At 34.7% G+C, this 11975-nt stretch overlaps 1 protein-coding gene across 1 annotated transcript; it reads left to right on the top strand.

Moving 5' to 3' along the window:
* Positions 1–3732: 3732 nt before the first annotated feature.
* LOC128237406 (uncharacterized) lies at positions 3733–8327 on the top strand. The gene is made up of 7 exons (XM_052952929.1): positions 3733–3948; positions 4586–4676; positions 4970–5088; positions 5735–5819; positions 6564–6682; positions 7430–7556; positions 8063–8327. The coding sequence occupies exons 1-7, from the start codon at positions 3791–3793 to the stop codon at positions 8123–8125; spliced, it is 762 nt and encodes a 253-aa protein (XP_052808889.1). The 5' UTR covers positions 3733–3790; the 3' UTR covers positions 8126–8327.
* Positions 8328–11975: the final 3648 nt, after the last annotated feature.

The following is an 11975-nucleotide window of genomic DNA, read 5'->3' as shown; positions in this document are numbered from 1 at the left end:
CACTCGATCACCCTAAGCCATTCAATTTAAAAGACTTTCAACAATTGATATTTAAATCTTTAACAATGCCGTTTCGTTATTAAATATACGATTCTACATGGAAAGTTAAGAAATAATTTCAAAAATGCAACAACGTTTTTTGGGTGTTGATGAACTCCCGAAAGATACACTTCAAACGATCACAAGACCATCATGTGATAAAATGGTTCCAGCTCCAAGCTACAACCTCAAGCCAAGAGAAAAAAAAACAATTTAAAAAGACCCGAAGTTTATACAGGCACAATAAACCTGAGACGCAAGACAAACAGGCAACACCAAACATATCGCACTTGCATCAAAATGAGAAATAATTATAAAACGCTTACGTTTTCAAACAAGTTGACAGTGAGGGACCCATTCATTCACTGCCAATGGTGTTAACATACTCAGGGTAAGGAATCACGTGACTTCAAGGGGGTTCTGTTATGGGTCACCACGGGTCACAACCGATGTAAACAAACAAGTAAGTGACGTTAGTTTTTAAATAACGGTTTGATAAAAATTATATGAAATGTTTATTGGCCTTAAACTATGCTTAATATCTGCTTCAACACGTGTAAAATATTTAGATTTGCTTGTATTTTAATGATGAAATCCTTGGCAAAAAATTCAGCATTGCATCATTCTCCAAAATTCCGTCAAGTCATATCATAACGTCTACCTAAATGATATGAACGCCTTAATAAACACTTGTTTTAACTAAATGTGTTAAGGGTTTGTGAGTTTGGTAAGTGGTCACAAAGCTGAAAAAGTGTATTTTCTCCCCGGTTTTTCAACAACACAATACTATTATCATATCGCGCGCAACATCATGCCAACGAGAGTGACTTAGTTTAAGTTATCATAACTTTCTTTCCAATCGTTGTAAAATACATGTTTAAACTAATCTCAACTTATGTGCGAACGTTCGTTTGTGAGGATTGATTATATAGTTCTCATCTATTTGTCACCTTAAGCATAGTGCTTAAAGATTGATTCACCCTGCTCTACAAATATCGATGATCTTATGTCAACGACTATCAGTTGGACTTAAACGTAATGATAGCATATTTTAGTTAACTTCGAATAACATCTGTGGGCAACTTGGTTAAAAAAAATCTTGTAATCGTGAATAATTAATGAGGCAGGTTCATTGGTTCCGCAAAGTACTAGATGCTTTACGGTTGAAAAATATTCTGCCGATTGCCGGAGTGTAACCGGGTCCGCCTTCTCAGTACAATACTATTTGGCGGTAGTCGAGACCAAAGGGCCACGGAGGCTACTTACACCGTTAAGTTTCTGAATAATATTTGAGTGCAACATGCGAATTCATTGGAAGAAGAGTTGTCTCTCCTGCATCATCCATATTCTTTAAAACGAGATTTTGACGGGCAATTGTCCCACGGTATGTATGGAGTGTAACGGAAGAAAGTACCGTTGTTGCCGACGATGTGGTGGGCGATGCAATTGTCCAGTCGGAACACCTCGGCCATTTCCGTCAAACAACGAGTCTCGGACGTATGCCTGTGCATTTAAGTGGGATATCGTAAAGTTGATAATAATACTATTGAATATTTATACTGTTTAAACGTGTTAACTTCTATTACTTAATCTAATTTGATTCATAGCGTAGTTTATTGTTGCATAACTTATTAAGATCCCTAAGAGTTAAGTCTTTAGCTTAACTGCTAAATTGAAATTACTTCACGTTCTACTTGCCGCCTAGTAAAAATCTGAATATTTTTTTACATTGCAAACCGCCGACATGGTGTCAGCCCACAACGAAATACTTCAGGGTCGTTCTATCCTTTCAAGTAGTTCATTAAAAAAATAATTCTCCTCATTTAGGTAGCATCCTATGATGTGCACATTGTATTCTTGTATGTATCTTCACTTTTACACATGATTTATATCATATCTGAAGACATTCATGTGGTTTTGAATCAAAGATGACCCCAGAGATGCGGCCATGAATGTGTCACATCACATGGACGTTATAGACAGTGGCTGCTAACAAATGATGAAAAACAACAAAACTATCTTGATATCCTGAAATATTTTCTTGAACTTCATAATAAAGTGGTTAACTGGAATCATTTTACATACAAGAAGGGATATTTACTTGCGGCCCGCTATCATGTACATGCAAGGTCGTTTTTGAGGAAAATGGCCGAGGTTCTCCGATTGGAACTGTACGACTACAGCTCGAAGTATACCCACAATGCCCGGCGAAACGTGCGAAACTATAATAGTCAATGTCAGGCTAATTCAAGGTATGAAAAAACACATTTTATATCGAGGTTTCCGATTTCGATCGGATTTCTTTTTTTCAAATGATGTTTTATACGTTATTTCGTTTACTTTTTGAGAAAGTTGAACATTTGCTTGTGAGCGTGTGGTTTTGTTGTCAGTTTTCTATTTTTCTTTGACTGTACCGGCGTGGAATCGCTCCACAATAACACCAGAACGTTTAAATTTAAAGTGTATTGTTTCTGCAATTTCGGTACCAATGAGTAAACAAATCATAATTCAAATGTTTTGAGATGCAATACCGGGAAACAATTTGGTTCCAAAACATCAGCGAGACCATTCAACGTAGTAAGACATACAGAAATGAGTTAACCTTTCGAATGATATATGTACTGTCCCTAAAAACTCTAATTCCTTTTATAGTTATCTAGGATTAAAAATCACGATATTATATTACCGCAAAGAAATTTCGAAATTTAAAACTTTGCAAAGTTTATATGGTCTACAGCTTTTGACAATCCGAATTAGCAAGTGTATTGATTCAGTACTTGTTCACACTGCTACACTGAGCTGTGAAAAATACAAATTGGGTCCTTGATTGTACAAAGGATATTCCTCATCTTCAAGAGGACGATTTACATAACGTGACGAGAGAGAATGCTTCAGAAAAGAGCCATCACGGCAATCGGCAATTTATTTAATGTTAAAATTGAAGAGAACAAGTATTGAATGTGACATATTGTATATTTGTTAAGGTTTACGTTATTGTATCAAATGTTTTAAGATAACAGGCTTGAATGTAAAAAAAATCACCCGAACATACGCCCTCACGTACAGTACTCTTTAAAAGAAGCTTATGTATCCTTACGATTTTTTTAACATTTTTGTAAACAATATAAATTATTTCAAAATAGTTAAAAAAAATGCATGCAATATATATATATTTGTTTTGTTTTCATATCGATGAGCTATTTATGCTTAAGTTAAATACACATTCTGTTCTGTTCTGATTAAAATGTAAATTGTTTATGGGAGAAAAGCATAGACAACTATCGCCTGAAGTTTCTTCTTTCAAGTTGTTTAAGTCTATTGTTTAAAGACGAAAACAGCACAAACAGTGTATGATAGGGCCCGGTGACTACACCAATGTTACCCCTATCAATATCAAACGTCCATGTCGATAGATCCTGGATTACTCCCCTTTGGTCTGTTTCTGGACCATGGGGGTAATCTGTCATCTGAATTTCAAATTAATTTATTTTGTTTGAAATAGATTGAACGACCCGGTAGGAGTGTTGCAAATGTATCACATGTACATTTATATTTGGAAAGTATTTGATCATATGATTTTTTATCAAATTAAGTTACTCCATACTAATTTAACAACGACGTTATCATCGTTATCTTTCAACATTATCAAATCATGTACATGAGTACATTCATTCGTGATATATTATTGAGTACAATATTACGCTGATTATAACCCTTCTTACTAAGCGAATATTTATTTGCAAGGGAAAGTATGAAAATTATAGGATTTAACCTCTTTCTAACCACGTGCATGTATATTTCTGCACGTGTAAATGGAGACTGTAACACGCAAGACCAATGTTCGTGCATGTTCGATGACGGAAGTTACGTGTACCTGAATAGCCTTGGAAACACCGACGAAACGGCAAAGTACTGCAATTAATTTATTTTGGTTTAGTCAATATTAACCCATATTATAATGATACATGAACAATATATTCATAGTACAGAAAAATGGATTAAAGAGATATCTTGGAGCTTACGTTAAAACTCCTTGTCTTACATTCATTGTGTTCTGTAACGTTCCGTCTTTTCCTTTTCTATTTGACTGAAATTATAAATAGTCTATATTAAATATATTGTATTATAATAACTTTAGTAAAAGTTGGTTACCCAAAATGCATTTACGAGCTTAGGCGAAGCTTGAAGAAATTTGTTAAACTGCTTTTGTTTTCTAAATAAATTTGACAAGATTATTTTGTGTGCAAGTACCTGCCTTTTATACTTTTAGTGTTCGTCATATTTCACATTCTTAGTGTCTTTATATGCAGACACATGTGTTTTTGTGATATAGTTATGGTTAGTATTGGTTAATAAAGATTATTGCAAAATTGATAATACTTATATAAGCTCATCAGACCCAGGATCAGTTTTATGGCAACAAAAGAAGAAAAAACAACACAAAATTAAACACCATACCAACCATTAAACTCACTAACACCACACTACTTCAGGGTATCAACTATTTTATGCTGTTTCTTTGAGGTTGTTTTATAATCTTTTGTAGGTTCCCGGGCGTAAAGGGCTCTGATGGAAGCACTTATTCCTACAACCCCTGCTTTCCTTTTAACGGAGCTGGTAATTGCCAAGGAGCAGCAGTAAGGCGTTTACTTTTCTCACAAATTAACTGCCGTATGACGTGTATGTAAAACACTTTGATGGCATCTGTCTATGTATCATGCATATGTACCAAATATATAAAACATGTAATATGTTTACATATTGGTAAAAAGATAAGAAGATGTTCTCCTTGTCCACTGTTCTTAAAGGGTCGATCATGATATATTCACGATAAATGTTTGCATGTACATTTTCAATCGAACGCATGTTGTCCTTTACCGTGGTTGCCCGTTCTATTATTTTGCAATCACGATTGTGCGTTGCTTTGTAGGCTTGTGAAACGAATACGATTGGAGATTCAGAGACGATAGCCACCCAGCAAACAGCCCAGTTCAGTCAGAGTGGTGACTCGCTGGCAGTCGGCTACACCTCTGGAAGGGGAATTCTCACGTAAAGCATTCTTTTATATATGGGATTTCCTTATTTTAAAATTTATGTCATGTGGTACGGTATTCATAGCACTACTTAAAGTCATTTCCCGACTTAAGCCAATTTCCTTTTTGTTTTTCACATACAAGTATGTGTTTTTGATACAATCACTAAAACAAAAGTATCTCAGATGTTACCAAGTTATGTTATCATATGATAAGAGAGAAACTTAACATAGGAAGCGTTTTAAGTAAGAAAATGACTTTTTTTATAAATACCGGCCCTGTTTCTCTTCTATTGTTGTTTTGTTATCGTCTCGATAAGTTACTGTAAGATTTGGGTCAGTGTACACTGAATGAAGTCGCCAGTTTCAGTTTGGCTGCGTAGCTCGTGTACGTTTCAGCTGTAGTTTTCAATGGATTATTACCTCTTAGGCTTAAAAAATATATGTAGTGCTAATGTGGAATTTTATATTTAAAGTTTTCTACAATAGTATGGTATACCCAAATTTAAGTCGGTGTGGTGCAAAATCCCGGTTCTCAAAAATAAAATAAAAAAGTTATGCATATCGGCCTACCCTACTTGTTTGGAGATGATAGTGGGTTCAAAGAACTTTCCGTTCATGCGACATATTTTTGAAAATCTAAAACAAAGTTCATCATTTCAGAACCACTCAAGTAAATCTTGTTTGTGATAAAAGCGCTTGTGATGCAAGTATAACTGCCCAAGGGTCAACCGGTCCAAACGCATACGTAAGTGATAGAATCAGTAGACATGATGCACTTCTTGGCCAAAATTTCAGCGTTGCATTGTTCAAGGCCAAGGATTGCATCATTAAAATACAAGGAAATCAAACATATTTTACACGTAAAGAAGCAGAAGATCACATAGTCTTTTATATGCTCAGACATATTTTCATATTTCTTTTGTCAAAACAAATGTATGTTTTAGAAATTCACGTCCCTTCCTTGTTTGTTTACATCGTTGGAGACCCGTGGCGTTAAATGTATGAATCCCCTTGAAATCACGTGATTTCTCACCCTTGTAGATCTTCGTGAATGTCTCAGACTTTGGTTAGAAAGCCGGTTTGTTCAGAGGAGAAAGAGATTATAAAATGGTTCCAAGAGCTTAATTTGAGTTTGTTAAGGGAAGTTATGATAAAACCTTAGAATATTAAAAACTTTGATCGATCTAAGGTAGATCATCCCTCTAAAACAACAGGTCAAATCAATTTATGAATGCGTGTGTCGGCCATTAAAATTGAAAACGGTGTACGAAACAAACAGTGATGATCATGGCCAATGACATTCGGGTGGAAGAATCATGCCTCTCGAACTGTGGTATTCGTATTGTAATTACCTCCTTTCAGTTATATGCCTTGATACTGTTTCTGCTAACTCCAACGGATTTGACATGTCGACTTCACTTCTTGAGGCGGAGGAATTGCAGGAAAGAACCTATTTTCATTCCATGTTTTTTATTATTCATATTTTCAGACCTTAACCTTAAAAACAGTTTGTGCATGCCCAAACGGATGCGACGAAAATGGGCCTATTAACTGCAAACCTGGGGGAGGAGGAGGAGGAATCGGTGGTGGAACTATTTTTCTTATAATGTACGTTTCATTCGTTCCCCTCTTTCTAATATCTTAAACAATAACCATATTTAAATTATTAAAATTACTTTTAGTCTAGTAATCAAATTTGATTGAAGTTGTGTATCCGCTAGTTAGCATATTATGCTAGAATTTGAATTACAAAATATGACAAATACCTAGACGATAATTGTAAAAAAAATGAAATGATTTAGATTATGTTCTCACTCGCATGGAATTAAATCTGAATAAAGAACCATGATTAAAGTTGCCAAATGTGCCCTAAACAAAACCATGATTAAAGTTGACAACTGTGCCTAAAACAGAACTATGGTTAAAATTGACAACTGTGCCTAAAACAGAACTATGGTTAAAGTTGACAACTGTGCCTATAACAGAATTATGGATACAGGTGACAATGGTGCCTTAAACAGAAATATGGTTGAAGTTGATAACTGTGCCTCATATAGAAACATGGCTAAAGTTAATAACTGTGCCTCAAACAGAAGCATGGTTAAAGTTGATAACTGTTCCTCAAACAGAACCATGATTAAAGTTGATAACTGTGCCTCAGACAGAACTATGGTTAAAGTTGATAACTGTGCCTCAAATCGAAACATGGTTAAAGTTGATAACTGTGCCTCAAATCGAAACATGGTTAAAGTTGATAACTGTGCCTTCAAACAGAACCATGGTTAAATTGATGACTGTGCCTTCCAACAGAACCATGGTTAAAGTCAACTACTGTGCCTTCGTCTCTACTTTCAGACTCCTGGTTATTATAGCAGTATACGTCATAGGAGGTGTTGCGTTTCAGAAGTTTGTCCGAAAAGCACAGGGCAAAGAAATTATACCAAATTATGAATTTTGGTCCAATACACCAAGGTATTTGAAGGTAAATGAAAATACAGTGTGTTTCAAATTATCATTCCTATATAAAGGGATTATTTTTTTGCAAAAGTCTTAACGTTTAATGTGTATTGCAATTAAGGGCTGTGTTTAAAATTAAAAGGCTGCACGTAGTATTCATTAAGTAATAAAAAATCATTGATGTAAAGTCTATTCCATGATGAGAAAACACCAACGGACAATAAAGATAAAGATCAATAAACAGCCACCCTTGATTCCTTTCTTATTATTATGTTTTTTGGTGAGGGGATCGTTGGCTAAAAGAAGGGTTAAACAAGACCTTTATTATCGAACATGGGTATACCCCGCAACCTTAAAAGATTTGAAAGATACCTAAATTTGACCTGAATTAATTTTGTTTTGCTATTGGCTGCAGCCCACCTTCATATTCAGGACGTTGCATACGTCATCTACTTACCAAACAACTCGTTTAGCATATTGACCATCGATGTTTTGAGAAAACATGGTTTTCCATTTTCTTTACTTTTTCAGAGCGGTTTGACGTTCTGCTTGAAACCATGCACGAAAAAGTCTGGCAAATACGAATCCATCTAAGACAGCAATTGTTGAAGCTATTTTATTATAAGTATAGTTGTTATTGTCGCTCGGGGAGAAAGGTTATTGTATGTTTGGTTTTTGTATTTCTGTGTACGTTTTTTTTGTGTTATTAACGTCGCGACGTCAGTAAAGAATATGTTTCAATGTTGTACCATGGTAGACCAAGTGATTCAAATAGACCAGTAAACATTGTTAACTGTGAAAATAACATTTGTTTGATAAAAAATACTTTTAAATACAAACAATTGCATAAACTGATTAAAGATTTAAGAAACACCAAGAAACAAAATATAACGTATATCTTATACCGTTATTACACACCTTTCGTAACATTTAATGTGAATTTAATGCTTTGTCCGCAAACGCGTAGGCTACAAGTTTTTCTATAGTTTGGTTCATGAACCTTAAGACCCAATCCTTCAAAGCTCAGAAAAAAAAGTTTCGGATGATGTTTGCTTGATTCAAAATAATCTGAATTTTAATAAATGGGTAGATATAAACATTCATTGACAATGCACTACATTATACAGTATGAATGATATTATGTAGGAACTGTACGTAACCCAACTTTGCCATTTGCATGGCCGTATCATTGGATTGTTGACCCCCGTTTCTTCAAACTAATATAATGTAGCCTTCAATTGAAAACAAATGAAATTAAAAGAGTTTGTATGGTTATTTCATTTGAAAGAATTTTAATCGTATGTAAAGCAATATCGATGGTATATTTTAATTAAAAAGCCCCGTGAGATGCATATTTCGTATTGACGTCGGGCGTTCTAAATTTAACCATACCTTCGGTTTTATGGCATGTTTGTTATTGCGATAAATTCTTTTTTTTAAATCAAACTGGCCTCACTTTCTCGAAACTCCATAAGCCTATTAGGCTTAAGTCCAGTATTTCAATTTGACAAAGCACATACTTAAATGTGATTTTGTTAAATCAAATATGGTTTATTGTGATAACCATAACAGTATTTGCTATTTAACGTCTAATAACTCTTATTGAAGTTGATATTACGCGAATTAAAGACAAAGAAAAATGGTGCGATTAGCGTAATCCTGTTATAAGGGACTTAAGAAGTTTCGAGAAAATGGGGCCAGGTGATTAAAAATTGTGAACAGGTTCAGAGAATTCATTATGATATGTAAGACTACATAGATTTCGATAAGTATGCATAGCTGAAAAATACAGGGACTTTAAACATGTATGACATGTGGTTAACTTATGATAGATAAATGAATATTAAAAAACTTTCTACGCTAAAAGAGTTCTTATATGATTTGATTTATGTATACTTTTCTTTATTTTTTATAAGTAAATGAACATTTTTAAAATTCACTTAAGATGCTGTCACTTGCTGATCATGTGGGGGTGTGGGTGCACCCGTTACATATCATATTATGGTAATGAGGAAACAGTAATAACCTTCGGACTAGAAATCGTTAAAAGTGTCTCAGGGTTCATCCCCATACCCCCTGCCAAATTTATAAACCAAATAAATATCAGTTTTTAAGGCGTGGCGCAAATCAAGAGGTTGCGACCCAAAGTTGCGCCCCCGCCCACTAACATCAAAGCCTGGACCAGACCCGTGCTGTGCTGCTGTAATACTGGATCTCTTGTTCATCTTACTTTCCTCTCAATACAGTACAATTTGTTTACCAAGTCCATTGTACTATTGTTTATTGTTGAGTATTCAATCAGGTGAAATTTATTGCAAATATAATAAATACTCATTTTTATAAGTTGTGTTTTGTTTAGAACTAACCTTATTCATCCAAAGCTAGGGTCCCTCTTTGTCCGTCTTACTGGTTTTCGATTTTTATCTGAATAACACTTAGCCTTAGTTATCTTAAACTTTGTCGGCAGGTTGGTCATGACCAACAGATAAGGCATTTTGATTTCGACGTTAGTCGGTAAAAGATCAATGTCAATATGGTGACCTTCAGCTGCAAATCGGTTTTAGATCAATATAATAAATGAAGTAAGCTTAAGATCAGGAATGTTATTCGTTCTAGGTAGGTAGGTCACGACCATGATATAAATTCTATTGATTTTGAGGTCAAAGGTCAAGGTCGAGATGACCTTTAAGTAAAGTCGGTTAACATTCAATATTTGAAGAACGCTTAAGCCCGGACACCTCAAACCTGGTAGTATAATTGTTCATGACCAGCAGATAAAGCAGATTAAGTTTAATGCACGAGCTCAAAGGTCAAGTTGGTGGTAACTTTAGGCTGATTAAAATCTCAAAACCTCTATGTCCCAGGGGAGTCAAACTTTGAAGGAACGTTGGTCATGACCAGTAGATGAAAACTATGTTTCTGAGGCTCAAAGGTTGTGACCTTTAGCTAAAATTACGCAGTTTTCGTATCAATAATTGAAAACCGCTAAGGCCTTCTGTAATCGAACTTTGAAGAGGTCCCTCATAGATGACCAGCACCCTTACTTTTTCGACGTCAGTTGATCAAAGGTTATTTTACAACGATTGTGATGCCAGTTATATTTACTTATACTAAGTTGCTCTCGTTGGCACAATGTTGCGCGAGAGTCCGGTCTTGTGAGTTGGGGGAAACCAGAGAACCCGGAGAAAACCATCTTGTCCGGCTTGGTGACCACCAACCAAACTCACATGCGCACATGCCGGGAATTGAAGCCGTGTCGCCTTGGTGAGTATTTCTTTACCCGTAATTATGCAATATGTTAGAAATCATCCGTAAAATAACGTTGTCTTTCAAGTAAATAAAATAATTCAAATGGTTTAAAACATTTGAATGACGTCAAGTGTCACGTGGTATGTGTTTTGGTCTTGATAACTGTACGGCAAAAGGGAGGTAACCGTTGTGTAGAGTTTGAGATAAGAAAAAGTGAGAAAAAGATTCATGGTTGTAATATTTATAAAACGTATTTCTTAAATAATAGTTCCTGACATAATATTCCTGTTAACGCTAGGAGTCATCAAGCTTTACGTTTTCCCTATACGCTACAGTTATACCTCTAACTAATGTCTAAGTACCAATATCGTGTTATGTAAATTGTGGTAATGTTCAAAAGCTTCGCAAAGGAAAATTGCACTAAAGTAAGTACGAATTAACAGACACTTCCACAAACAAACATGTCTTAATTGAAAATCCCTGTACTCATGGTATACAATCTTTTTATAGGCGAAACAAAATACCTTAATTTATGTATTTATGTATAAAAACTAAATCAATAACGGAATTACAGACACTTCCACACACCAAAAATGTCTTAATTCGAAGTCCCTATGCTATGCTGTGGTAAACATTGTTTATTGCCGAAACAAATAACCTGAAATAAAGTATATATGTTTCATACTATTTAAAGAATATTGTTTTAATGAAACAAGTGTTTCAATCCGGTTTTTTAATTAGTACGATTTGCCATTGAGTAGAAACCTTCTATGTGCACTTAATTATTGTGTCATTTTGTGGAAACCTCAATCTAGATTCGTAGAAAGCGTATGTATAGAATGCAGACATTTTAAATCAATGGTTAAGAAATTATTTTTTCACTTGAGATAGAAAATAACTGCTAACTAAAAACTTTAAAGTTGAATTAGATAAGTGTCAAACTTAACGACGGATATTTCGAAGCAAAGAACTCAAACTGTTTGCATCTAAATTAACAGTTTTGCATAAATAGAAGAATAAATAACATTTCAAAGAGTTATGATAACAGTTGAAGTGTACCTACATTCCGACACAGATTGTGTTTTCTATTTTATTAAAAAAAATATGTACAAAATCAGTGAGATTCTATCTGCGAATGTGTAAGATGTTTATCCATACGACAGTATTGTCCGAATTCCGCCGTTCATTAGCTCTC

This window comes from Mya arenaria, chromosome 1 (assembly GCF_026914265.1).
Source record: "Mya arenaria isolate MELC-2E11 chromosome 1, ASM2691426v1".
Lineage (NCBI taxonomy): Eukaryota > Metazoa > Mollusca > Bivalvia > Myida > Myidae > Mya > Mya arenaria.
The sequence above is the reverse complement of the archived record's forward strand: the minus strand, read 5'-3'. Positions and strand labels throughout refer to the sequence as shown.

Coding starts and splice junctions, on each gene's coding strand:
- LOC128237406 (XM_052952929.1), top strand. CDS start 3,791: ATGAAAATTATAGGATTTAACCTCTTTCTAACCACGTGCATGTATATT. Junction 5,089..5,734: donor TCTGGAAGGGGAATTCTCAC/GTAAAGCATTCT, acceptor TCATCATTTCAG/AACCACTCAAGTAAATCTTG. Junction 6,683..7,429: donor GGAACTATTTTTCTTATAAT/GTACGTTTCATT, acceptor CTCTACTTTCAG/ACTCCTGGTTATTATAGCAG.